General features: G+C 42.5%; 3 protein-coding genes across 6 annotated transcripts in view; 1 reads left to right on the top strand and 2 right to left on the bottom strand.

Moving 5' to 3' along the window:
- The window catches only part of znf106b (zinc finger protein 106b), a 12,029-nt gene extending 2,195 nt beyond the window's left edge, over positions 1-9,834 (bottom strand). For 2 of the 4 annotated variants that reach the window (XM_030720806.1, XM_030720805.1), the window contains exons 1-20: positions 9,602-9,834; positions 9,138-9,279; positions 8,958-9,019; positions 7,974-8,177; positions 6,734-7,864; positions 6,281-6,632; positions 6,135-6,195; positions 5,223-5,377; positions 5,075-5,135; positions 4,145-4,985; positions 4,013-4,062; positions 3,414-3,547; positions 2,594-2,728; positions 2,277-2,393; positions 1,996-2,187; positions 1,406-1,468; positions 843-962; positions 522-593; positions 330-401; positions 64-210 (exon numbers count right to left, since the gene is read on the bottom strand). In XM_030720806.1, the coding sequence (XP_030576666.1) occupies positions 64-210; positions 330-401; positions 522-593; positions 843-962; positions 1,406-1,468; positions 1,996-2,187; positions 2,277-2,393; positions 2,594-2,728; positions 3,414-3,547; positions 4,013-4,062; positions 4,145-4,985; positions 5,075-5,135; positions 5,223-5,377; positions 6,135-6,195; positions 6,281-6,632; positions 6,734-7,864; positions 7,974-8,177; positions 8,958-9,019; positions 9,138-9,279; positions 9,602-9,750 (4,260 nt within the window). In that variant the 5' untranslated portion in view covers positions 9,751-9,834. Of the gene's footprint in view, positions 1-63; positions 211-329; positions 402-521; positions 594-842; positions 963-1,405; positions 1,469-1,995; positions 2,188-2,276; positions 2,394-2,593; positions 2,729-3,413; positions 3,548-4,012; positions 4,063-4,144; positions 4,986-5,074; positions 5,136-5,222; positions 5,378-6,134; positions 6,196-6,280; positions 6,633-6,733; positions 7,865-7,973; positions 8,178-8,957; positions 9,020-9,137; positions 9,280-9,404 lie in introns of all 4 variants that reach the window. The other 2 variants (XM_030720808.1, XM_030720807.1) reach the window with 2 other exon arrangements.
- churc1 (churchill domain containing 1) lies at positions 9,776-12,584 on the top strand. Its single transcript, XM_030720812.1, has 4 exons — positions 9,776-9,970; positions 10,162-10,297; positions 11,948-12,018; positions 12,126-12,584. Exons 1-4 carry the CDS (start codon positions 9,932-9,934, stop codon positions 12,216-12,218), a joined length of 339 nt encoding a protein of 112 aa, XP_030576672.1. The 5' UTR covers positions 9,776-9,931; the 3' UTR covers positions 12,219-12,584.
- Positions 12,585-13,913: 1,329 nt separating this feature from the next.
- Positions 13,914-25,323, bottom strand: ttbk2b (tau tubulin kinase 2b). The gene is made up of 15 exons (XM_030722395.1): positions 25,101-25,323; positions 24,570-24,692; positions 24,328-24,475; positions 22,079-22,152; positions 21,854-21,994; positions 21,660-21,764; positions 21,116-21,181; positions 20,461-20,553; positions 20,250-20,375; positions 19,987-20,144; positions 19,604-19,793; positions 18,054-18,268; positions 17,505-17,967; positions 16,026-16,726; positions 13,914-15,040 (listed from the first exon to the last, which is right to left on the bottom strand). Exons 2-15 carry the CDS (start codon positions 24,636-24,638, stop codon positions 14,698-14,700), a joined length of 2,892 nt encoding a protein of 963 aa, XP_030578255.1. The 5' UTR covers positions 24,639-24,692; positions 25,101-25,323; the 3' UTR covers positions 13,914-14,697.
- Between the last annotated feature and the right edge of the window lie 787 nt (positions 25,324-26,110).

Below are 26,110 nucleotides of genomic sequence, written 5' to 3' on the forward strand. Positions count from 1 at the left end.
GAGAAACTGAAAACACACAACCTGGCTAATAACCAGAACCTAACAACAGGGTCCGTTCATCACCTGTCTGACTGAATGCTGTGTGGCAAAAAAACTGTTGCAGCCTCTCCAGCGACATTTTACCGTCTGCAGGTCTGGGCTGCTGTGATCTTTAGTAAGGTGCTGTAGCAGATGGTCCTGCATGCCGAAGATCAGAGAGCAATTCTGCCACTGGAAAGACAGCAAACAGAAAAACTCTTCATGAAAAATGTACTATAATTATGTTAAAGTACAGACACTGACCATTCCTGCAGGACTCACTGTTTGACTTAATAACATCAGGTTCTTACCCAGCAGCGGTAGTTTTTCATCAAGTTGAGCTTTACAGCTTGAACACTGCCATCATAACAGCCTGTGTAGATCTGCGGGCAACAACCAACCACAGAGACACAAGTCAGCAGTGTTTATCCATCCCTTCCTGTGTGAACCTCTGCCATTTAAAAAGAATAAAAATATGGCTGAACCACTTTTATTCTACTTACCACACTTTTATGTACAGCCATGCACATCACCATATCGCTGTGACCCCCGTACACCTGCAGCCGGTCGTGGGACTAAAAAGAAACAAATTAGCAAAAAACAGACAACAGATTTACTGTAGAGTTCAGCACCAAAACCCATAAATATAACAAGATAAGGAAAGGTTTTCTAAAATTTACAACAAAAAAAACCCAAACTTGTTTAGTGCTTTTGGTACTGATTTAATCATCCAAATCAAAAAATTGTTGCATTGTTTTTTTGTTTGATTTTCAAAGCAAACATCAGTATAAAATAGTATATGCAGTAATAAGTAGTCATATTACCTGTAGCTCATAAACTCGAACCAGTTTATCCAGACAGGCTGTTACCATCACCTTCCCCAAGATGACAATTGATGTGACAGCGTGACCGTGACCCTTGTAGATGCGAACCAACTCACCTGTCTACAGGCAGGAAAAAATAATAACAAAACTACCCAGTTAATAAAAATAAATACTGCATACAGTAAATCACTACAACTAAAAACTAAAAAATAGGTGTGGAAAGAATAAAAACCAGGGGTTAAAAAACTGAAATGATTTAGCGTGTGTCCCAAACTAAAATAAAAATATAGTTTTAGTTCAATCTGTCAACACAACAAGCATGAGGGGGCCTCAATTCAAAGGCCTTGAGTATCCATAAATATTATCCTACTTATCCTGAGCTACATCTTTCATCTGGCTAAAAACGAAGCCCATACCAACACTAATTAAAAACTTAAAAACAAACAAACAAACCTGAAACTGATTTTTTTTTTAAATTTTATAAAACAAAACTAATAACTTGGCAAATGCCTGCAAGTATCTTTTTACTGGTCTTTTATAAGTAAGTAACGTGTAACACTTACATGGATGTTGTGGGCATGTACAGATGTGTCACTGGAACCGCTGAAAACCAGGTCATTCACCACCTGAACACAACAGAGGAAGTTAAGCACAATACAAGAAATGCTCTGTCTGCACTTATCAAACCAAGCACAGGCCACCCATTTCCTAGCACATTTACAAAGAACAGACGTCCCATGAATACAGCATACCTTACAAACCTTTTTTTTCTGTTTGCATTTGCACCCCTAATAAGACCCTGAGGGGATGTAATAGCTGGCCAGTGGCTATTTTGGTCTGTGATTTGCTTGTTATCCTGTTTCGGGCTTTTCTATCTTTTTTGTTTTTTTAACCTTTATTTTACCAGGTAAAATGTTTGAGAACCAGTTCTCATTTACAAACATGACCCATCTAATATGTTTCATTCTGTGGTGCAATGTCTAACAGCAAGTTAAGGGGGACTGAAAGTGCAATGGTTAATTTCTCTGTGTTTAAGAGATGTTTTTTTTTACACTTCTAATGTTTTACCAGTGTTAAAACGTTCACAGGGGGATGAAAAAAGGTCCAAAAATATGAACAAAATTAATTGTTAAAGGGCGTGTAATGACCCCACCTTCATACAAAGTACAGTCTTGGTGTGGCCCTCAAGTGAGCGCAGCAGTAGGCCGCTCTTGGCATCGCGTACGCTGATGGTGCTGTCATATGATCCGACCAGCAGCAGCCGGCGGGCGCCCTCCTGAGCTGTCCCCAGGGAGCTCACACCTCGTGGGCCGTGGCACTCAAACACATCCAGTTGCTTCAGAGTCTAAAAAGATCGGGGAGGAGACAGTCGGGAACGAAATGAGAGTGTGTGAATACTGAATACTGTGCATGCAATTATTTAATTTCACTGACCTTTACATCATAGCTAGCGACTGATCCACTGGCGGTCCCAGCGTACAGAATATTCCAGGCTATGTGCAAACACAGCACTCTGTCTGGAAGGGAGAGCTGCTCCAGACACTTCTTAGACTGCAGAAATAAGTTGATTATCAAATAAAACCTTTGAATACAAAATACAACTTATATATATTTATTTCAACAAGTATATTCTGACTCCTAAGTTTCACACTAAAATCCAGCAGGGGACAACTTTGTTATAAACGCACTTGATTTGTTCCAAAAGCATCTCTAATATCAACCACATTAAGTCCTATAAAGGTGTTTTATACCTTTATGCTGTAACAGCGAATAGTCTGATCACTGGATCCAGTGTAGAGGCGTGCCGGCATATTCGGGCTGGATGACACCAGCAGACAGTTGATTTTATTTGTGTGACCCTCAAATATCGTTAGACACTCCCTCGTCTGGACACATGAGACAAAACATAGATTCTAGTATGAGAGAAAAGATTTCTTTAAACACAAAACAATCATATTCAGTCTGTACCAAGATAAAACTCATTTAAAGAATAGACTGTATATAAAAGATGTGTGTAGTCACCTTGACAGCTTTCATTGGTGCGTTTACTCAGTTTTGAAGCCTCTGTATTACTATTTTGTTGTCTGGCTGGGTGAAATCAGTCTCAAAGAGGGCGCTGCACCAAAAGCCTCATTGTGATTGTTTTGGTCGCTAGCAGATTGCCACAGTCTCCAGCTGTTTGCATGAAAGACGCCAACTTGTCTGCAAACACTTGCTAACTAACCACCTAGTGGTAGTAAAACTTGAAAGAGTGCGACGCAAATCGGAAACAAGAGCATTTGCCTTCCTAGTAAAAGCTGTGCCTTACAGCTGAAATTAACACGTTTCAAAAGGCGCAACTTTCAGTATGTGAAATGATGTCTTCACAGCGATATGGCACTTACTAAAAGGGCAAAGACTCTAATGAACTCCTGCACACGGATTTTCTGCCAGTAATTCTAAACAATACACCTAAATAAGTCACCAGTAAGTGACACAGTGCACACAGTGTAATAGTTTTTGTAGCTCTTGAAAAAGATGTCACCATCAAATTGGACAAAAGTGGGTGCAAACTTTGAGGTGCCAACATACCACTAGACTGTAGGCCCGCGCCGTGTTGTCCCCCGAGCACGTGTACAGGACGTCATCGTGGACTTGCAGGCCGTGGACGGGGCCGTCGTGATTTAGAAACTCTCCCAAAAACGGCTCTTCATCGTCAGCAGACGCTGAAATAACAGTGACTAAACTATATTTATTTCTTTTTTCTTTGTGTGCAATTAAAATTTATATAAACACATTCACTAATAAAGCAACAGAAAAATGTAAAACCATTTTCTTTCCGATAGGTTTCTTCCTTTATGTACATCCAAATGTCACAAAACTGTCATGTTAATAATTAGCCCTTGTGATTAGAAATTCAAAAGAGACAGTATCTTTTATCATTTAACCATTAAATAAACTTTTTTTTTTTTGTGTGGATTTTTCAGTGCCAGGATGAAAGTGGTAATAAAACCTGAAAGTCCAAACTTTTGTCTGCATATACCTTATTCTACGAGATGCTGTTCTCTTAGAACAGCAGCCTACACAAAGTCTCCAATGCTTTTAATTTGAATACACTGATCTCTACATTTTACCAAAATGTCCTTTCTTTCTATGCTACACCCAAGACAAACAGGGGGGAGACGACGCACCTGCAGGAGTGTTGCCATCTTTCACTTGCAAAGCCGAAGGCTGAATTTTACTGAGGAGTCGAGAGAGACAGGTCAGTTTTCCTGTATAGTTCAGGAGAGTAACCCTGACATGATCCAAAGCATGAGCCTCACCTGTCGACCTCACTTTGTTGAACCGATGTTTGCGTGCTTGCCGAGCTGAATTCCACACTCTCAGAGCGAGGAGCCTCTTGGGGCTGCGCTGGAACCTTTACGTCTTTTTCGTGTGAATCCTCACAGTCTGATTCACCAATATCTATAACCTCCATGTTGGAGCGACAAATCATTTCGACAGAATCGTCGCTCTCGTTCCCTGCATCCTCTGCCACAGGTTGCTTTTTTTCCCTTTCAGGGACACATGTGTCTGGTGTTGGGACTTTTTCTTTAAGATTCCCTTCAGTCTCTTTCTCAGGATTACGTTCAGCCTGCGCTGGTTGTTTGGCCACCATCACTGTCTTTGCACAGTCCTGTAACCCTTCTCTTGTTTCTTGCTCCTGCTGCCTGACAAATGACTCAAGAGATGTACGGGTATTTGCAAATGTGGAGGACTCTGCGTTGGACTGATTAGCACCAGCAGCTGCAGTTAAGGGAGCAGCCAAGTGTGATTGTGGGAGCAGCAGAGGGGGGAGCAGATTTGAGGGAAATAAGGATACAGGTTGGTTCAAAGGGACCTGAGCAGCATTGGTGTTAACAGGCACTGCAGTGGCAAAGTGACTGGCTTGTCCAACTGTGGGCAAATGGCACATTTCTTGCTTTATTGCTAGAGCTGGCAGAGCAAGAGGAGCTGGAAGAGGTGGGGTGATGGATAATGTTGGGGCTGAGGCAGGTGATTGGCGAGTTGAGGAGGCAGGTAACAGACTTGAAGAAGGAAGGGAAGGTGGCCGAACACCGGCAGCTCCCCCTGATGGTGAGGTCGTGGCTTTCACTCCTACATTAGATGCTCCTGAGTATCCCTCTGGAAGAGATTAAGAAAGAGCACAGTAAACCATTTGTCACCGACTGAACCATTTTGAGTGCAACTTTTAATGTCAATGTCTACTGTACCTTGCATTCCCTGCAGGATCTCAATGCGCTTTGCTCTCAGGCTGTTGACCTCAGAAGTGAACTTAAAACAGCAGAAGAATCGTGAAACCCAAACTTATGAATGGATCACTGAGGACAACCATTTATTTATTTGACATTTCTACATTACCTGCTGTCTCAGTAGCAAAATTCTTTGGACTTCTGCGTAGGCAGCTTGCAGGGCATTGCGGGCCTGGACCAGAGACCTGTCCAAATCCTGCAACGACTGGCTCAACTCCTCCTCGCGCAAAGACACTGCCAACAGCTGGTCCATTTGGTCCTGATCTGCAAGTGTAAAAAGAAAGAAGTGGGAATGAGAACATCTGGAAAAAATTACAAACATTATTTAGAAGTTTACTTGAGTTTGGCCAACTTTGGCCTACGTTTCTATGTTTTTTGTTTGTTTTTGTTTAATAGAAACTAACAACACAGTTTAGAAATATTAAAAAATACCCATATTATCTTATTCTGCTAAAACATATTTCAGAATGAAAATTACCAAAAGAAACGGTAATCCCACAACACTGTCAGATTCAGTGAATAGTTGATAAACTATAGCAGAAATTTGATGCTGCAGGATTGGGAGCTTTATTACACCCTTTTTTTTTTTTATCCACAATGCAACTTGATAGGCAAAAGTTCCACCCAAGGATAATCACTGGTGATGACAACCAGGTCTCCATCTACGACTTACAGACCAAACAGCATTGCACAGGTGCAATTATCAGAATGAGATTTGACCAAATAGTCCATAAAGAGATGACCTTGAAGGAAAAAATCATCCACATTTAAACAGATTTTTTTTTTTTTTTTTGATGGATGGCATCACAACACTTCTTGATCAAACCCTATTACGCTGGAGGTGGACCACCAAGGTGCAGTGAGATCACATTTCCCACACTGCCAGATTTTTCCTGTTGATTGACAGACTTTGCTATGTAATGTGTGTGATGTCCAATCTCACCCTTTCACTTAAGTGTGCTTTCCAAAGACTTGCAACTACACAGTGTAATCATGAAGCATCAGAACATATCAGAATTACCTTTATTTGACTTTGTTTTCTTCTTTCTTCCACTTGGCTCCCTGTCATAAAGACCGTCACCCTGCAAAGACATCAATTCCACCACTGAAAATACATCAGCAAACTGGATGTTTCAGAAATGTGTCGCAGACTGCAGTATTACTCACCGTCACCAAGCTGTGTTTCCTCTTGCCGGCACTAGTACCGCCTCTTAAATCTGCATTCAATTCCTCAAAGTTTGGTTCCACTTTCATCTGGATTGTTGCTGCTGCCTGGCTGCTGCTGCTGTGTGCCTGAGCTGCAGCAGGCTGCCCCAAAGCTTCCTGACTCTGAGAATCTGACTGAGTCTCTGTGTGATCAGCAGTGTCTTGGAGTGGAGGTGGTAAAATCGAGTTTGGGCCTGAAAGAGAGTCTGGAAACGACTCCCAGTGGAAGCCTTCGGACAGAGGCAGGTCAAAGTCCTGTGCTTGGACTGAGCTTTCTTGGCGAGTTGAGCGATTCGACAACTCGATTCCAAACCTGAAAGTTAAAATAATGACAACAAGTAGCAGGTATAAAAAAAAAAAAAATGGTGAATAAGAAATAAACTGAAACACCTTGTAAGATGGTGAATTCCTCACCTTGGCATGCCTTGTGCTTTCTTCCTTTTCACCTCCTCATACATCGCAATCAAGTTCTGGTTACTCCTGGCCCCTGATAAGCTAAGCAATGTCTTTGTAGTTGATTTATATCCAGTCTCCTTCTCCCCCTGTGTTTGACCTGATTTGTGAGCAACTCGGACCTTACAAGGTTTGTTTAAGTAGGGCTCAGAGGATGTTTTCATTTCAGTACTTCTTTTAGGAGAAGTCAGGCTGTCGGTGGCCACTTGAAATGCGTTATTCCCATTATTTGGCAGTCTATCTGCACCTCCTGAACTCTTCTCAGAGTACTGAGGTGTTTCAGTTGGAGCAGAGATTCCTGCTGGCTGTGCTACCTCAGTTCCATTCTGCTGTGAGGTGGTGCGATCGGCCACCTGGAAGCTGGCCTCACTCTTCTGCCTTCGGGCTTCACGGTCTGCTCTGCATGGCTCCCTCACACCCAGCTCTCTTCTGATTTGCCTGAGCACAGCAGTGACGTCAACGTCTCGTATAGGAGCTGCGCTGATAGACTTGTTTGCCGGTGCAGGTGGAGCTGAGCAGCGTAAACTTTCCTGTCCTGTAGTCTCACCTTGGTTTGGACTAAAGATGATGGCTCCATTCTCAGGGAGGTGATCACTGGTGAAGTCTCTGTATGTTGCACTATCATACTCCCTGCTGTGATAGCTGTACTGGCTGACAGCAGGCTTTGTTATCTGGTGCCAGGAGTCAGTGGCACCCACTTGAGTCTTGTGAAATCTGCCCACTTGGGAGTTCTCAACTTTGACTGTGCTGCACTGATTGTTGAGAGAACTGTTCTCGTGATACCACCTTTCACCTGCAGGCTCTCCAGACCTAGGAGCCAGTCTCCTGCTTTGATAATGCAGAGTTGATTCTGTGCTGTGAGGAGGTCTTTGCTCACTGAACACTTTGTTCTCCTTGTTTTGGAAGACAGCATTATTGCTTCCTTGGTGCTGAGCACCCTGGCTTTGATTCAGCTGCACCTGTCTGTACTGTCCCTGCTTTCCCACTTTGGATGCCCCAGCCTTTGTTACGGCGGTTCCCTGCAACGTATGAGCACGCTTCATACCAGCTACCTGCTTCAGTTTCTTTTTTTTCTTTTTTATTGCTTTCTTCCTACAATGGAAAAAAAAAAAAGCAGACATTTCCAAACAACAACATATTATAAACATGGAGAAAACAGATTCTAACAGTTTCATTTGGAATCATTTTGTGAAAAACTTACTCCTTTTTCTTAAGTGTCTTGTTTCTCTCCAAGATCCATGTTATAGTTTCTGTGCTGAGAGTCTTAAAGATGGAGAGGGGCTTCACATTTCTGGACATCAAGCTCTTTAACTTGGCTTTGTGTTGAACAGTCGAGATGTGCTGAGCGTACTCATTTAAACCCATGGAGGAAGCCTTGCATGCCTGGCAGTCATGAAAGGAATCCCTGTTCAAGAAAGGGCACAAAATATATTGTCAGATATCACAAACTATAGTGCTAACTAATATGTCTAGCAGGTTATTTGAACAAATAAATAAATAAAAGAGTTCTTTTGTTTTAACATACCAGTAAAATAATTTGTACAAGTGACAATGCACAAAAACAACAGCTTTCCATATCTCCCTTTAAAGAATATAGACCTATATTTCTACAAATTTCCTTTTAGGACTTGCAGTGTAACTTAAAATAGAACCCAATCTTTTCACAAGTGCATCTTTTAGGAAGCTCAAAGTGAAGATTGGTTTTTACTTCAGAATAAATAAATTTGTTTTTCTTTTTTACTCTGAGGAAAAACTTGTGAAAGCTGCTTTTCTGCCTGTGATTGAATCTGGTGAGATTCTGCAGGGCACGCCTCCTCCTCAGACATACCTGACTAACCATTGCATTCTTTATGATTTGGTGGGCTGGCCATTGCTGACCCCTTGCAGAAAACAGCACTGGTATATTTTTCTCAATATAGCGATAACAGGTAAACATCCAGTTATCTCTTTACCTTTCTGTGTCCCAGCATCAATAGTTACTAACTACGCTCCTCCAAGTGGTTGCTTTCTAATGTGCCTGACTGATCAGCATCATTTGCAGAAAGACCTTAAACTTAAACTATAAATAAATGAGAAGGTGACTCAAGACTCTTTGCACAGCACTGTGTGTCGAATGAAAACTGCTTGCCCTGCACCCCTCAGGAGAGATAAACATACATTTCTTATATTAAGACACATTACTCACTTGCCCAACACTGACTCCAGCTCTCTGTGATGCAGCATGCTGTGCATATGCACATGTTCTTCCTGTAGTTAGAGACACAACAAGATCACAAATTATTTATAAAGAGCTGCAAGTTAAATATTACATGCTATTCAGCACCACTGCAAATTACGATGCCTCGATGAAATAAGGGCCACTTACATGCTTCAAATAAAACCTACGGCACAAAATGCAGTAGATGCTTTTAGTCTTCTGGGAGAGCTGGGGAGGTTCCGCCTTCACAGGAGTTTTTGCCACCTTCTCCTGTGGAGTTTGAACGTTTGCCATTTCTGAACAGGTGAACCTACAACAGGTAAAATACAATATATTCCGTGTCTCAACATATCAACACTGATGGCAGCATTTAACCGCTATGTTACACCTGAATAGTGGAAAAGAAGTCAAGAGTCATTAAAACACTGCAATCACCCAGCTCATAATTCACAAAAATCAGCTCAACGTGGTCTCCCTAGTCAGAACTACGCACTCGTTTGAAGCTGATTTAACCGTTGCCAATAAACGCTGCCAGCATTACGATTCCCCAAAGCCGCCGGGTGAAGCGTGATGTCAACGTGATGTCTATTTGGATTCTACGCAGAAAAACAGCAGCTACAGATAATATTTACCGCACAAATTTCACATGGCAACAAGCCTCCACTTGTCTTACACCGCCATGTTTGCCTGCGTAAATCCCGTCAAGTCGACGTCCGCCAATCGCGTTCTGACTATGAGACCGGAAGTTTGTGAGGGGAAATGAGTTTTCGTAGATCTGCATAAGGTACGCTGGAGCATTTACAGAGAAGAGGATGTTTTACAGCTCTAATTGAGCTTACGGGCACCGCCGTTCTGTGCGGAAGAGGCGGGTTTGCTACAAATTTGTTAGCTGTGTGCCGTTTTTTTTTTTTTAGTTCTTTAACTGTTATTATTTTAATTTGTTAAATTTTTATTTTGTGAAAATGTGCAACGGCTGCGTGCAGAAAGAGTACCCGGATCGGGTAAGCTGATGCCGCTGAGTGACCAAACTTAAGTAAACTGTACAGCTAACGGCACACTTAGCTATAAGTGACGCTTATCTCTCTTCCGTTTGGTAAACAAGCCAAAAAAAAACAGTGATTGCTCTGATAAAACGCTAAAGAATCAAATTAAAGAGTCCAAATATGTTTGCTATGCTTTATTCCCTGCTCAGGGTAACACTTGTCTGGAGAACGGCTCTTACTTGATGAACTACCTCGGCTGTGCCAACTGCCATCAGAGGGACTTCGTACTGATCAGCAACAAAGCCACTGAGGATGACGATGGAGAGGAGATCGTCACATATGATCGTTAGTCTCTCCAACAGTGTTCGAACTAGAAGAGTAAACCTGTAGATAAAAGCGGTGCCGCCAGATAAAGCACTTAATAGGGGCGAAAATATGTGGAAAGCTCAGTCCATCTACTTTTATGTACTCCCGAGGCTGGTTTTGGGTAAGGCCCTGTATAGCTACACTGACATTTTAGGCAAAAACGGTGCTTCCAATTTTGTGGTAACTCATCTGTTTTGAAAATGATAATTTCCCTTTGCGCGTCATTTTGGAAGATAAACCAGTGCTCTTGTAGATGAATGGGAGCAAATGACTGGAGCCAAGTTCCAAAATCTTTGTTATGCTCATTTACAGCTTTGTAATTGTATTCATGCACGCTACTAGAGTAGCTCTGATTTGAGTCACATTCAACTTAACCTGGGCCTTGGTGCAGCCCTCATCTACTGTATGAAATAATGGACAAAATAAGGCAGGCCACCCTCCGTTATTTATTTAATTTTTTTTAGACCGAGCTCTTTCTTACTGGCACTTCTGTGTTCACAGCCAGAGTGCTTGAGACAATCATATTATGGATGTCCGCTCTCACTGGAAACATACAGACCAAAAACTGGGGAAGAATTTTCCTGAAACTTGAGTGTTTGAGTGAAGCTTTAATTTTGGGCTCACAGAGATTACTTGCACATACACTGACTTCATTATCCACCATCTAATGGTATGTACACTATATACACAAAAGTATTAGGCCACACCTCTTAATCTTTGAATTTAGGTGTATAAAATCAAGCACCTAGCCATAGTCTGCCTTTGCAAACATTTGTGAAAGGGTTATTCTAAAGGCCTCACTGAATTCAAGCCTGGTTCTGTAACAGGATGCCACCACTGCAACAAGTCAGTTGGTGAAATTTCTTTCCTCCTAGATATTATTATTATTATTACATCATCATTTAACTGCTGTAACAAAAGAATAAAATATTTGTCATTCATTCATTCATATTTCATGATCAGCAGTAAGTGGTATTATTACAAAGTGGAAGAACCACAACAACTAAGCCACGAAGTATCAGACCACATAAAGATACAGAGCAGGGTCACTGAGTGCTGAGCTGCATAGGGTGTAAACGTCACCAGCATTCTCAACTGCCAGCTCAAAACTTCATCTGGCATTAATATCTGCACAAAGACGGTGCGCTGGGATCTTCGTGGTATGGGTTTCCACGGCTGAGCAACTCCTGTAGGTGGCACTGTACTTTTTTTCCATATAGTGCACACGAGAGAAAATGAGTAAAGGCAAAGTTGCACTTTTAGTAGCAACTACTATTAGAGCTGTGTTACAGAACTTTATGTGTACTGTATTAAATTATGTAGTATTTATGCTTTTCAGCAATATTCAAATCCATTTAGATGTTTCAATGTTTGTTCCAGCATCTGGAAATTGTTTTATTTAAAAAAAAAACAAATGTCTGTAGCTCCATTTAGAATTAATACTGTACTGTAACAGTATATGTGTGACAGAAAATAAAGAAAATCTGTTACAGCAATGCAATGATGATAGTTTTGAATCAAAGTGGTCACATGGTGAATTTATCTTCTCTTGCTGGTGTTAATAATTCCAGACAGTGTGGGAAAACCCAAGTTTAAAAATAATCCCCTATCTTCTTTTTGTCTTTCCAGATGTTTGTAAAACCTGTGATCACGTCATCGCCAGGCACGAGTACACATTCTCTGTTGTTGATGAATATCAGGCAAGTAATGCTGTCTTTGCCAAACATATACAGATTCTGATGTGAGGAACATAATAATAGATTTGGTTAGTTTATGGGTCTTTTTTTTGTGTGTGTGTGTTGTCCAGGAGTACACTATGCTCTGCATGCTGTGTGGAAAGGCGGAGGACTCCATCAGCGTGTTACCAGATGACCCCAGACAGTCTGCGCCGCTGTTCTAGACTTCAAAAGAAACCTGCAGTTTTTAGGTCGCCATCATACGGTGCTGGCTTCTCATTTAGGGTTCCAGCCATTTTTTTTTTTAATCATCCACCCTTCTATAACTAAGCACATCATACATTTGGGCCAGTTTCTGGCTGTTTATGAGCTACTGTATGCTAATAGGAGGAGGGCAGAATATATATATATATACACATAAAACTTTTTATGACTCTTCATGATTACATAAAAACTGTATGTCAGCTCATCTTATATTGTAAATAAACACTTCTTTTTACTACAAAGATTCTTCCTAAACTTTTCTACATGTTAGGTGATGCTACAAGGTCAGAATACTTAAATTATGCAAAATTAAAAATTTGAATGTATCAGACAAAACATTTAAATGTTGAGTATTTTTTTTTCACAGAGGGAACTGTTCAGGTGGTTTGTTGGTGTCAGCATCTTTCCATTTTGGTTCAGTTACATTTACAATGCAACTTTTTTTCAATTGCTCTCTTATCACAAGGGGTTGTGACAGCGGAGAGGAACAAGGATAAAATGCAAACTGGGAGAGAGTAGACAAAACTGGTACATCAATGCAATAGTGAAAGGAGGAGAGTGGAGAAGAAATGCTGAGTGCATCATGGGAAGTCCTATAGCAGCATAACTAAGGGATAATTCAGGGTCACCTGATTCAGTTCTAACTAAATTTATAAGCTTCATCAAAAAGCAAAGTTTGAAGCTTAGTCTTAAAATTACTGTGCATCTCATTGGGAGCTGGTTTCACAGGAGAGGGGCCTAACAGCTGAAGGATCTGCCTCCCATTCTACTTTTAGAACCCAAAAGTAAGTCTGCAATCCCAAGAGCGAAATGCTCTCTTAGGATAATATGATACTGTGAGGTCTGTAAGATACAATGAGGCCTGATTAATTAGGACTTTGCATGCGAGGATTTTAAAATCAGTTCTGGATTTAGGTTTTCTCTGTGGCAGTAAAACTACAAAATCTACCTTTACCCTTAATAAAGCCACTTGCTCATGCATAAACACTGAAAAAAAATATCTCCTATAAAACAAAAATAGTGCTGAGATTCAATTTTTAACTCATTATACTTTAAAGAATCCCAAAGAATGATTAATCTGCCTTTATGTAAAGAATACAAGTTCTTATCTGTCCTTACTTTAACTTCCTGTCAGCTGCTGCTAACACATCGTCTTCTTTCAGTTTAAATCTGTGAAACAGATGCCGCCATGTTATCGCTGTCATCTGTAACCCCTCAGCCCCGCCACAGCATTCAGTCCCAATTGTCAGCAGCTTGTCTTGTGCTTGCAGAGGCATCTGTCACTGAAAGCAGCTGCTTCAACAGAATCTGACGAGTTTGTTCTCAGGGGAAATGACAAGTAACACTTGAGTGTGATTAGATGAGGTTGATCTGTGCATTCCTTCCCCTTCTGTCTGATAAATGGCAGTGCTGGTAAGATTGGCACAGAAGCCAATTCTAATCAAAACAGTTTGCACAAATTTCTGTTGATTATCAGGACTCGAGTTTCTGGAGCAAGGAGTAAAGAAATTAAAGCATGAAAAACTACATATGTAGCCACAAAGTACTATTTTTAGGAGCTGTATATTAAAATTGCCTTTAGGATTGGAATGAAATGCAACAAGATCTATTTCCACTCATGAGAAATAAAAGGTCCAAGTCACTGCTGGTCTGTGTTAGGATGTATTTTTGATCAGAAGCAGCTCAATAAAAATACAGATGCTTCAGCAGATTGTACAAATAAAAAAAGAAAATCATTTGCAATGACACTCATGCACGTTTACAATACCAAAGTATGAGTGCACTTAAACATGTACATTCTAATATGCTGATGCCTTCTGCATGATAAATACTTTATAGCAAAGTAAGAGCACACTACTACACTGATATGCCAAAATGAGCAATTCATTGTTACATACTATAATTAATCTAGCACTTTTACAGGAGTGAGGTCAATATGGGACCACATGCCCTGCTTCTATGCATGAAGGTTGATGTTGGTGTGCAGCTTGTGGTGTTATTTACTATTATAGTGTTCTGAATGTAAGTACATTGTCTCTATTAGTGTATACCATTTTCCTAATGGTACATATCTACAATTAGCATTATTTTTTTTACATCCCTCAAGTATTAAACATAATCTTTTTGGTCTCATAGTAGGCCTATATGGAGTGTTCAGAGAGGGTAGTGACATGAGAGGTAAAAGTTGGCAATCTCAAGACTTTCTCAATATCTGTTTCCACTGCAGGTATCAAGCCACCATGTCAAGTATTCTGAGAGACATCCAAGAAATGAATGAATAAATAAATAAATAAAGTTTATCATACACTTTACATTACATACAGTACATTCCCTTGAGTAAATACCATATTTACACATGCTATCAGGGGACTGGATGTGAGGCAGCCTCTCGCTACAGTTGCACAATCCGGATCAGTCAGTAGTGTGGAAACACGAGCATCAAGTCACTCTGCCGGATCCTTTACCTTCGTAGATCGAACCTCTTCCTCTGGAGCCGTGGCCCCACTGACCCAGCCCACCAGACCTGTCTGGAGGGTGAGCGTGCCGGGGAGGGGAGCCAGACAAGCTAGATGGAGAGCGACTGCGTCCCTGCAGTGCCCCGCCCTCACGGAGCTCCCGGGACGGGGAGGAGCTTAGTGAACGTTGCAGTGAGGAAGAGGAGCTGCGAGGGCAAGGAGGTGGGCTGAAGAGCATCCCGCTGCGGTCCTGCATCAGCTGGGTCAGGCTAGCCAGGAAGTCTGCGTCGCTGGTGCTGCTGGCACGCACCCTTAGCCGCCTCCTTCTGCAGAAAAAAAAAAAAAGTAGAGTGAAGACAGCCACATTTATCAGCAAGAGCTATTTCAGAGCTATTACTGTGCATTAGTGTTAGTGGCTGTCTCCATGCTGCTCATGCCAGGTTCAAACTGACTTAACATGTTGGAGGGAGACTTTATTTTTAAAGCAGTCAAGGGAAATGTAGTATTATTTTTCATATTGTCACATTTTTTTAACAGCAGATCTGACTTTGATAGGAAGCAGTGGAGCAAGTGTATGTGAGTTAAGTAGAATTCCTTCTGCTTTAACTTATGCATTCAATGCATTTAATGTCATGCGTGTATGAAGGAAAGATTGCTTATGTTTTTAATGAGTGCATAATTGTTGCTTATGATTAAACTTTGCTTTTGCAAACTGAATGATCTATTAGATTTTAAGGATGCAGTTTGTTTTGTTTTGTTACTTTTATGGTTGATGTGGGTTTTTATTTGTTTTTTGTTTTTTTGCTGTACTGTTCTATTAACACTTGTACAAATGCTTGTTTGGACCGTTGACCCAGCTGCTTATCCAGTGAGTCTCTCGTTTCCAGGACAGACTCAAAGTCCACCATCTTGGACCACAGTTCTCAAAGTCTTTGTTCTGCACTGCAGCCTCTGCGAGTTCTCCACCTGCTGCAGGCTCTGGTTGGAGTAGCCCTTCAGCTCTAAGTGAATTTGCAGAAGAGGCTACTATCACCAGATGCAGTCCAAGAAGGTGGAGTCGGAGGTCATCCAACAGCAAGACAAGACAGTCTCAAGAAATGCAGCTGAATGACATCAAGATACACCATAGCGATGACTGGTCAGGGGGCCAGAGTTAACTGGTTAGCAGCAGTTGAACGTTCAAAATGAGAATGAAGGGGTTATTATTAGTATTAGTACATCAATCATAGATGGAGTCATTGTCCTAGACAGATGAAAAAATGTACTGGGTAACAATGACTGCATCACATTTCAACAGTATGGAACACATACCTGTTGTCTACACATGGGCGGATGGGTGGTTTCCCAGGAGGTGGTCGAGGCAGAAACCTGCTAGTGAGTTGCTCCGGTACAAAAGTGGCACTCACAGGACGTGGGATCTTACTTTTACTGCCTGATGATAAGGACAGGGAGAGAGGATCTTCTCCTACACAGTCAGATCTGGAACCCCGCTCTGAGGAGAGCCTATCTCTGGGCAAGGCGCTGGGCAAGTTATCACAGGAAAGAGATGGAGAGGGTGAGTGGGTGGGGGAGCCAGGAACGGGACTGCTCCAGCGGTTACGCCTCTCTATGTTCACATCCCTGCTCGGAGAGTCCAGGGGGTTGCTGGGATCTCGTACGGGGATTCGGCTCAACCTTGGGGATGAGGGAGAGTCCCTTCGCTTGAGCAGAGCAGGAGGTGGAGAAGAGGAGACGGTGACGGTGCTCTCCACAGCACCACCCGCCGTGTCAGCTTGAGGCTGCTGATTTGGTTCTGAGGAGCGATCGGGCAGACCAGAATCGCTCTCTGGGTCTCTGTCATTAGCCAGATGAGCCATGGGGCCCTTGGCTGGGCTTGGGACCGGAGCCAAGTCCAACTTCCCTTCATCCTGCAAGATTTCCTCTGCGAGGTCCTTAAATTTACCAGATGGAGCCTCTAGCGGTATTGCATCACTTCTCTCTTGTACAGGTGATTGTGGCACACAGCTGGAGGACTGAGAGGAGTAAGATGATTATTAGAGGGTTAAAAAATGAAAAGAAAAGAAAAAAGAAAGCTGTAAAAATTATAGGAAACAAGCATCAGTTGAATACATTTCAATTAGTGCTACAACTACATATTTCTCTATTCTAAACCTCCAGGTTATTTTATCAATTACTATAAAACATGGGAAAAAGTATCAGGCGCAATAACCACAAGCCAAAGGTGATATCGTGGAATCCTAATCTCTATAAGCGGCCCCATTAAAGTATTTTAAGGATTAAAATTACAGGGATGGACTGTGAGTCACAGGTGGATGTCCACAGAGATAGTCGTAGCCACTAGGCTCCACCTCTGCTTACTGGGCCTTTCTGTATTTGCAACATTTGTGCCTTTTGGAGTTTTTTTAAAGCAGCCATCTGATCTAGAATATGGTTTTAAGTGCAGTTAACTGTAACACCCCATCCGATAAGTCTGTGCTGCAGTTTCCCAGGAGTGAAATCCTAGCATTTTGTTTAATTAGCAGGTATCTGTGTCTGTGTGATGCAATGGAGGCTTAAAGAGAGAACGTCACCAAATCATTATACCATTAGTTTTCTATACATTCAATGACTGGAACATGGAAGTAAAATTTCAATAAGTCTTCAATAAAGCTTCAATATTTACATTTGCATAGCAACTGTGCAAACTGTGTAGTCAGCCTTGAGTTGAGCCCATGTAATCAAATTCATTTTCACAGTCTCAGTCATTAACTGGTCTCAGTTAATGTACAACAAGATTATTGTTATTTCTACCTGCTCCATCTGGGGCCTTCCCATAATGACTGAGGGCATTTGTCCCAGCATGCCCGGCAGCCTCCTGTGGCCCAGTAACCATGTGCCCGGCATGGACATCTGTGACAGCACGGGGCTGCTGGGCACACCGGTGGACTGGCCATCCTGTGGCTCAGAGGAGTGGTTCTCCGTTTCAGCAGTAATGCGAGACCCAGACTTGTCCTCATGTGTTGCTTCTGCTGGTGGCTTGCTTCCTCCAGAACCTTGCTCTAGCTCCAGCATCACCCACTCCTGAGAGTCTCCCTCCTGAGGCACAGGACTGAAGTTTACCGCAACAAAGCCGCTGCTTGCTGCGCCTTCCTCTGGGTCGGGGGTTGCTGTGCCAGAGCGCTCCTCATTGCAGGAAAGGGTTTGCTGCTCAGGGCCCTTCTCAGGAATTGATTTCTCCCCAACTTGAGAAAGGACAGGGCGCTGTTTGCCCAGGCTGAAACAAGACATTGTAAGCATTAAAGTGATAATGTGTCTGTTTAAAGTTGCAATTTTTGCTTATTGTAATTTTTAATTACTGACTAGGCCTCAAGGAACCGCTCAATGGTGGGCTTGGGTTCTGGCCCGAGCCTCTTTTCAAAAGCCAAGCTCTGGCTGTGTCTCATCCTCCGAAGCAATGGCGCAGCCCGTTCCAGAAACATGGTCTCTGATCGCACCCGTCTCGGTGAACTCTGCACGGAGCCAGTGTTTGGACTCTGGTTTCCCTGGTTCTGACTATGTTCGTCCTCACTTACAACCTGAAGAAAAAAAATAAGAAATATCAGGAGTTGCAGAAACTGTAGCAAGGCATCAATTTCTTCAAACAGAGGGGTAAGAAGACAAGTTGTTTTTTCTTTACTGATTCATCAAGAAGACACGAGCAATTTCAACAGAGGAAGCACAGGAAGATAAAGGTCAGAGAGGGCTTAGTCATTACCGTATCTCAAGGCTTAAATTATATTTATGTAAAAACTCAATGGTGATGTGTTATGAGTCCCCTACTCTTCACCCTCTACACACATGACTGCACCTCCATACATGCCAGTAACTGCATCATTAAGTTTGCGGATGACACCACTGTGGTGGGGCTCATATCAGGCGGGGATGAGTCAGCATACCGGGACGAGGTGCAGCGGCTGTCAAGGTGGTGCAGTGAGAATAACTTGATCCTGAACACCACTAAGACAAAGGAGATGGTAGTAGACTTTAGGAGGACAACACATGTCATTCAACCTCTGTTCATCGAGGGGGATGAAGTGGAGCTGGTTTCAGATTTTAGGTTCCTGGGAGTACATCTGCAGGATGATTTGACCTGGAGTATCAATACGACCAGCATTGTCAGGAAGGCCCAACAGAGACTGCATTTCCTGAGGGTTCTTAGGAGCAACTATCTGACCCAGAATCTGCTGGTGTCCTTCTACCGTTGCTCTGTAGAGAGCATCCTGACCTACTGTCTGTGCGTGTGGTTCAACAGCTGCACAGCAGCAGACAGGAAAACACTCCAGCGAATCATCAACACGGCTCAAAAGATCATAGGCTGTCCCCTGCCCTCCCTCCAGGAACTGTTCAATGCCCGCTGCCAGAGGAGGGCACAGAACATCCTCCAGGACCCCTCACACCCTGGACACTCCTTGTTTCAGCTACTGCCATCAGGCAGACGTTTCAGGACAATGAAGGCCAGAACAAACAGACTGAGGAACAGCTTTTATGCCAGGGCTATCATTGAACTGAACTCTGTGTGGTTTGGACAGTGATGTGGGGTGGTAGTGCTGACTGTGTGCTTGCGTTGGTGTGTGTATTGGGGCTAGATTTGTCTTAATTTACTATTGTGCACTGTATTTTAGTAATCATTTTTATCACTCATATTTTTATTATTTTATTATTTATTGTCTGAGGCACCTAGAAAGGAATGCATTTTAAATTTCGTTGTGCAACTTCTGTGTACAATGACAATAAAGATTCTGATTCTGATGACTGGGGGGCATGTGCAGCCAGTGTACTGTTGTAAAATTATCCAGCAGCAGTACTGTATGAATAATATTACCGCTGCAGCCAAGAGCATCATACTTCACATTCAACTGCATTCCCCTGACCTTCCTGATCATCGGCTGTGCGTGTTTATGGTTTCTGTTGCGGTCCATCTCTTCCCATACGTCTGCACCGGGGGTGGTCGGCGTGGGGATGGGGGGGCAGTTGTCGGCGTCACTGAGGCGCTCCCCTTGCAGGACATCCTCAGTGTTCTCCCTCTGCAGCTCGCCTGGAAGCACTGAAGCATTGGCCATGCTATGGAAGAAGAAGAAGGTCACCTTGCAACTCATTTCCACAACATAATTTAGAGCAGTGATTTCTCAGGGATATCTGACTGTGCAGATTTCAAGTCTAAAAAAAGCCGCAGCTATATAACTGAGCGCATACCCAACCGAGTGTGAAGGAAGTGTGAGTGAAGCGACGGGCCTGCAGCATTTCAAAAACGTACCCTAAGTATGCTGGTGTGAGGCGGGTGAGCTGCTGAGCAGTGGTTGCTGCGGCAGTGATGGTCAGCATATCCTCTGAATCACATTTCTCCCAGTCGTAGGGGTCATTCTCCAGCACGTTGTGGCTCTTCATGGCATTCTCAAACACTGTCATCAGGAGCTGTCAGGGAGAATAAAAATAAAAACACATACATCAGCATTTGAAAGCTGCCAGAAGAATAAACAGCGCATGCAAAATACACTAAACAAGAAAGAGGAGACCAACCTGGTAGTCAGGCTTAGTGTAGTAGTCCAAGGTCATGATATGCTCCAGGAAGGTACTAAACTCTGAGGGAAGGTGCTTCAGCATGAGTCGATGGTCGTATGTCTCTTTTAGATTTCCTACTTGCTCCTGGGAAGAGAGGAGGGAAAAGGGTGAGTGGATAACCTTACAGTGTACTACCAGTATCGAGTAATTAAGTCATCAAAGCACATACTTTGTCTTTAATTTTTCTCCAGGGAAGCTGACCAACCATAAATTCTACCAGCATGTAGAAGAGAGACCATAGGTCATCGTGACGACCCATTTCCTGCAAATTTAGACACAAGGGGGAGGTTAAAGGGTAAATTTGGATGTAATGACAGTAAGCATTTGACTTTCCTGCCATCTCAGTGACAAAAGCACACATATGCTCCCAAAACTAGAAGCATAACTTCAGGAAAAGTGCTCCCTCACTCCAAAACTGAATAAAATCTACACAGAGAGCACATTACTTGTGTTTTTGCTAATACGATGTTTCTTATATGTGCTGAACTTGTGTTATCGTGTTCACAAGACTATGACAAAAAGAGTCTGGGGTACCGAATCATAGACACTACACAAGATGGATGTAGCCACAGTGACGTTGCCCGATGGTTAGCGTTCTATACAACCCCAAATCTTTTTTGTAACCATGGGAGTGAGCCCCTGCTGGCCATTAAAGGGAATGGAAGTTTCACTTTAGAATACTAACATTGAGTGATTTTTACCCTCGTGAGCCTGTTAGTGGTATAAAACTCATGTTAGTGTTCTAGCATAAAGGCGGTTTCATGCTGGCTACATCCATCTTTCATCCCATCTACCTGCTGAACTCATCTGCAGACCAAGCTCACCTTATTCTTGTGAGCATTGATTGAAGCGTATCGCACAGTTCCTCTGAAACCTGCCACGGGACGAGGCTGAAAAAAGCAAAAAGATTTGGTAGAGTGAAAGTGGTAAATGGGTATAACTCTAAGGCACATGCATGGCACTCTTTGCTGTTAAAACCACATTTAAAGCCCTTTCTGAGTACTACACTAGAAAGGAAACCGAATTGACGGTTTTCATCTTGTACACATTTTAGCTTTGAATGTGAAGTCCCAGGCTTTGAAGTCACATGAGATGCTGAGTTCACACAGCACTTGTGTGTGAACTCTAAATGTATACCTTTAATTCTTTAATCCCTAAATATCATTTCACCTGGATGACACTGCTGCTCTAAGAGTAACCCAACAGCAATACATTTATATTTTCCTTTTGATTCATTATGGGCACTTTTTAGAGTTAAAATGCAAAATAAACCCTTTAACGGCTGACAGACCATGCTATAAAACCATTTCTCAACCTATGCTCTAATGAAGTCGTGAGTAATGAAAAAACTTCGTAATGAGTACTTACTGGACGGACTTCCTGGCTGGAGTTGGTAAACTGACGGGCCAAACCAAAATCGAGCATATAGCAGCACCTGCAGGTGCTGGCTAGTCTTCCCATCGCGAAGTTTGACTACAATTTTAACAGAGACAAAGAAGTTTAGCAAGTTTTTGTCTGTGATATTCAAATAAAGGGAAAATCTGACCCTAGGGACAACTTACTGGTTTAATGTCACGATGCAGGAAGCCTACAGAATGGATGCTTTCAATGGCCTCTAAAATCTGCTTGCCAAGTCTCAAAGTCGTGGAAACGGAAAAAGTGCCGCGAGTCATTGTTCTGCGCAAATCTGCCAGATTCCTCCCCTTCGGATAGAAAGTCAACACCGTCAAATTTAAGATGGAGAGCAGATTAATTAGCTGACTACTGCTGATTCGTAAGGATCTTACCTGGAGTTCCATCACCACGTAGTTGAAGCGATCATTTCTGCCACAGCCCACAAAGCGACATACGTGGTCTTTGCCTGTCGAAGAAAGATTTAGACAGCTTGAGCACTGCTGGTCTTCTTGTTCAAAACCCTATTTTGGTGTTGAAAAGCTGATATCAGGATTTACTAATGAGGTTCAGGGTTAGTTTTTCCAGTGTGGACAGAGTTATTTTTGCTGAAGGAGATTTTTGGGGAGTCACCTCTTATTGCTTTACATTTTGCTTCTGAGGAACCAGACTTGCTTGTAATTTTTAAAGTGGTCTTGAGCAATTGCTCTCCAGGCTTTCTGAAGATCTTTCAAAGTTTTTCTTTGGACATTGGCTGCTTTTTCACTCATTTTCATTCCAGTCCTTGTACCTGACTATTGTCAGAGGAATGGGGTTTTTTTCGTTTGTTTGTTTGTTAAGCCACTTAACACTGAGCTAAGACTCAGTCAAGCATAAAAAAGGCACCTAACTCAAAGGCTGAACCAACATTGTGTCTACACATAACAGGCATCTTGTATCTTTAGGCACTTTGTTACTAGCAGCCTGCTGAAAAAAAAAAAAACCACACACACACACACACACACACACACACACACACACACACACACACACACACACACACACACACACACACACACACACACACACACACACACAATTTGTTCCCATTTCTGACAGGCATAAAATCAAATCTTTGCACCAATAAGTTGATTCTTAAAGTGCTATTTTTATTTTTTGGCCTTCAAATCGGAGTGAGAGCTATCTTTTTGAGCTGTTGTATTATTTTATAATCTTGTAATTTTAGATATACTTTAAACGTGTGTGTGTTTGGTGTATTCATTTTATCTTATTTTCCCTATGTACAGAACTTTGGTTAATTCTGTTGTTTTTTAAATGTGCTTTATAAATAAATTTGGATTTGGAAATTACTTTTTTTACAGTGAGTGATAGGTTTACAGTGTTTCCAGAGAACAGATGCCTCAACCTCTAAAACAGATGGGAAGAGTTTGCCCTTATATCAGAAACATATTGATTCTCCTTCAGCGGCCTCTCATTGGTCTGAACTGCCATGCTTTCTACGAGATAAAAAACATGTGTAAAAGCTGTGCTTACACCTATTTTTGTTAGTAGAGTACTCCCTCCCTCAACCTTTTGCTCGTTTATGACCTGCTAATTTGCACTGCTGCTGGTAGATTGCTGGTCATTACTGAAATGAACTGAAAATAAAATTACTGCATTGTTAGTAGATCACCCACAGAACTTTCCATCACCATCGACGCATTTTTCACCTGCAGCCTGACTTAGCAAATCTGACGCACAATGTTTATTTCCTAGATGTTTATATTTATACTGTATATATATTTTATAGAAACAAATATATGTGCATATAAAACATATACACTGCTCTCAGTAATACATATTCGCCAGGAGTGTTCATGTGTAATGATAAGATAATGAGAAGAGTTATAACACAAGAGTTATGTATAAAACAAGAATTTGACCAATAACTGATGCACTTCTTGGTGTTTGTATAGTTTGCTTTTCTATTATCTATTTCACTTTTATACAAGGGAAAAAGCCTTATTAATAAAAAAAAAAAACTCCTAAGCTTTAAATTCTTTCAGCTTTGTATCACACCCATTACAAAGACTGCAAAACTGATGGGAGACTACAGAAACATCAGCCAACGTCATCTGTGAATGTCATCTCATTTGTCACTGACCCAACTACACTCAAACAGGTAAATATGGATGAAGTGGTACATCCCTAGACACTGCCTTAGAGATACTACATTATTGCTCATTCATTACATTCTTGTTTGACTAAGCTGTAAATAATGATTCTAATACACCACAGTTCTCTGCAATGTTGCATGCTGTTATTGATCCACTTTTACATGAAACAATAACCACCACTGGATTAATTTAAAAAAAAAATGTCTATTTTACAAAATAACCTGGAAGAAAGGCAAAGAGTCTCTGCTACCCGACAACAGAAGTCTGTGTATTCCCTGTTTTTTCTTCATTTGATGAACACAAATTATTCTAACCCAGTGTAAATTCAACCTTACTAACAAAAACTTCTCAAAAATCTCAGTCCTAGTTTTTCCTTTGGAGGAAAGCCAAACCCCTCTGATGGGTGCCAAATGTATTTAAGTGCAGAAAACGCCCTGCCCAAGGAATGACTTCAGCTACTGTCAGTGATCTGGAACAACATAACTCACCTTGAAGCTTCTTCAGCACAGCCACCTCCATCTTCAGCACTTGTTTGGGCTGTTGAGCAGACTCAACCTTCAAGGCCACAGTGGCCTGGCTCAGCTGATCCAGAACCTCATAGATCTCCCCAAACCCACCTCCACCTATCTTCCTGGCCTGAAAAGGAAGGTAATCCTCATTGTCAACTCAAGGGTATTGCAGCAAAGAAATGAACCGGCATGATTTTTCTTCCTTCTAAAGTGAGACTTACCACTTTCCATCTGTCCCTGACCAAGTCTCCCACTGACAGGATGTCTGTGTGCTCTCCAGCCCCACTCATCCTGAGTGCTCTCAGCTACAGCCTGCAGCTGGCATCAGTGTCGCAAACTCTTCACTGCAAAGAGGGGACAGCTTTTAGAGACCAGTTCACTCTTCTCTTTCAAAATACTGTAAACTACATGCTGCTGAATCCGCAGTAGATAAAGGTCGTAGTGTGCCCTGACGGGACCATGTGGATCATATGTAAGGACTACATATTAGCTGAATCTCACGTCTCCAAGGTACATTTAAGACTCAAACCAGGGCTAGCTGATTTTTAAAAGATAGCAGCTACTATCTTGTTATTAGTTGGAATCAGAGCCAAAGAATAACACAGCTAACACAGCACATTTAGAGACCGTTAGAAAAGATAAGCCACTCTCGTCAGTTCATGGTATTCACTGCAGATGCCCCGGTGGTCCTGTAAACAAGCTAACTAGCACATTTACCAGTGGATAACGGTTAGGCAGAAACCCTCACTCACCACACTCCAGTGCGCTGTCGCGATTCCGGCTAATGTGTAAAATCCAAACGGTCCCCATGCTCCCGGTGTGCTCTGAGCTAGGCAAGTGATTCCGAAGACGTGTTAATTTTAGAAATAACACAGTGGTGGTGGACCATAGCTGACGTTAGCTGCAGTTAGCCAGCTAGCCTGATGCCGATGCCCCGAGCGCTCTCTCGCAGCAGCGGCGGCGGTGACGTCAGAGGGCTCGAGTCCACTGATTGTTCCGCGAAATCCCGCATCCGCGAGACGCTGCCGGTGAGGAGCGCCAGAAAGCTCCAGAGGACCCAGTAGCGTTAGCTCTCACTACGGCAGCTGTGAAATGAAGAAGGAGCGGCAGTTTTCTGCCCTTGGAAAAATACTGATAATCCTTCACTTCCCGAGACACAGATGTGGTGAAACGGGGGGCCAAACGCCAGTCAGCGTGGGGGCAATCATGGTGAAAAATGTCCTAGTATTACTTTAAGTGGGGGTCAGATATACACCATTTATCCCAAAGTTGTGAATTTCCTTTGTTATATGAGGACAGCTAGACAGTGGGGAGATGTGCCGTTGGAGTGTCAGATAGGTTCAAGGTGGGGTTGGGAATACATAAGGGATCGGCTCTGAGCCCCTTCTTGTTTGTGATGGTGATGAACAAGCTGGCAGGCAGATGAGGTCAGACAGGAGTCTTCGTGGACGACATTGTGATCTGTAGTGAGAGTAGGGAGCAGATGGAAGAGAGCCTGGAGAGGTGGGGTATGCTCTGGAGAGCAGATGAATGAAAGTCAGTAAGACACAATACGTGTGTGAATGAGAGGGAGGCAGGTGGAAAAGTGAAGATGCAAGGAGGAGAGGTAGTGGAAGGTAAAGGGGAAGAAGAGCGTGCAGGCAGGGTGGAGACAAGTGTCAGGGGTGATTTCTGAGAGGAGTGAAAGGGAAAGTTTACAAGATGACAGTGAGACCTGCTGTGGAGTATGGTTTGGAGACTGACACCCTCAAAAAGACAAGAG

This window comes from Archocentrus centrarchus, chromosome 24 (assembly GCF_007364275.1).
Source record: "Archocentrus centrarchus isolate MPI-CPG fArcCen1 chromosome 24, fArcCen1, whole genome shotgun sequence".
Taxonomy (NCBI): domain Eukaryota; kingdom Metazoa; phylum Chordata; class Actinopteri; order Cichliformes; family Cichlidae; genus Archocentrus; species Archocentrus centrarchus.

Bases quoted from the DNA above. Each gene is read 5' to 3' on its own strand.
- churc1 (XM_030720812.1), top strand. From the start codon at position 9,932: ATGTGCAACGGCTGCGTGCAGAAAGAGTACCCGGATCGG. The intron at 10,298-11,947 runs GTTAGTCTCTCC...TTGTCTTTCCAG, and splicing joins GGAGATCGTCACATATGATC to ATGTTTGTAAAACCTGTGAT. The intron at 12,019-12,125 runs GCAAGTAATGCT...TGTGTTGTCCAG, and splicing joins CTGTTGTTGATGAATATCAG to GAGTACACTATGCTCTGCAT.
- ttbk2b (XM_030722395.1), bottom strand. From the start codon at position 24,638: ATGAGTGGGGCTGGAGAGCACACAGACATCCTGTCAGTGGGAGACTTG. The intron at 21,995-22,078 runs GTAAGATCCTTA...TTCTATCCGAAG, and splicing joins ACGTGGTGATGGAACTCCAG to GGGAGGAATCTGGCAGATTT. The intron at 20,554-21,115 runs GTGAGCTTGGTC...CTAAATTTGCAG, and splicing joins TCAATGCTCACAAGAATAAG to GAAATGGGTCGTCACGATGA.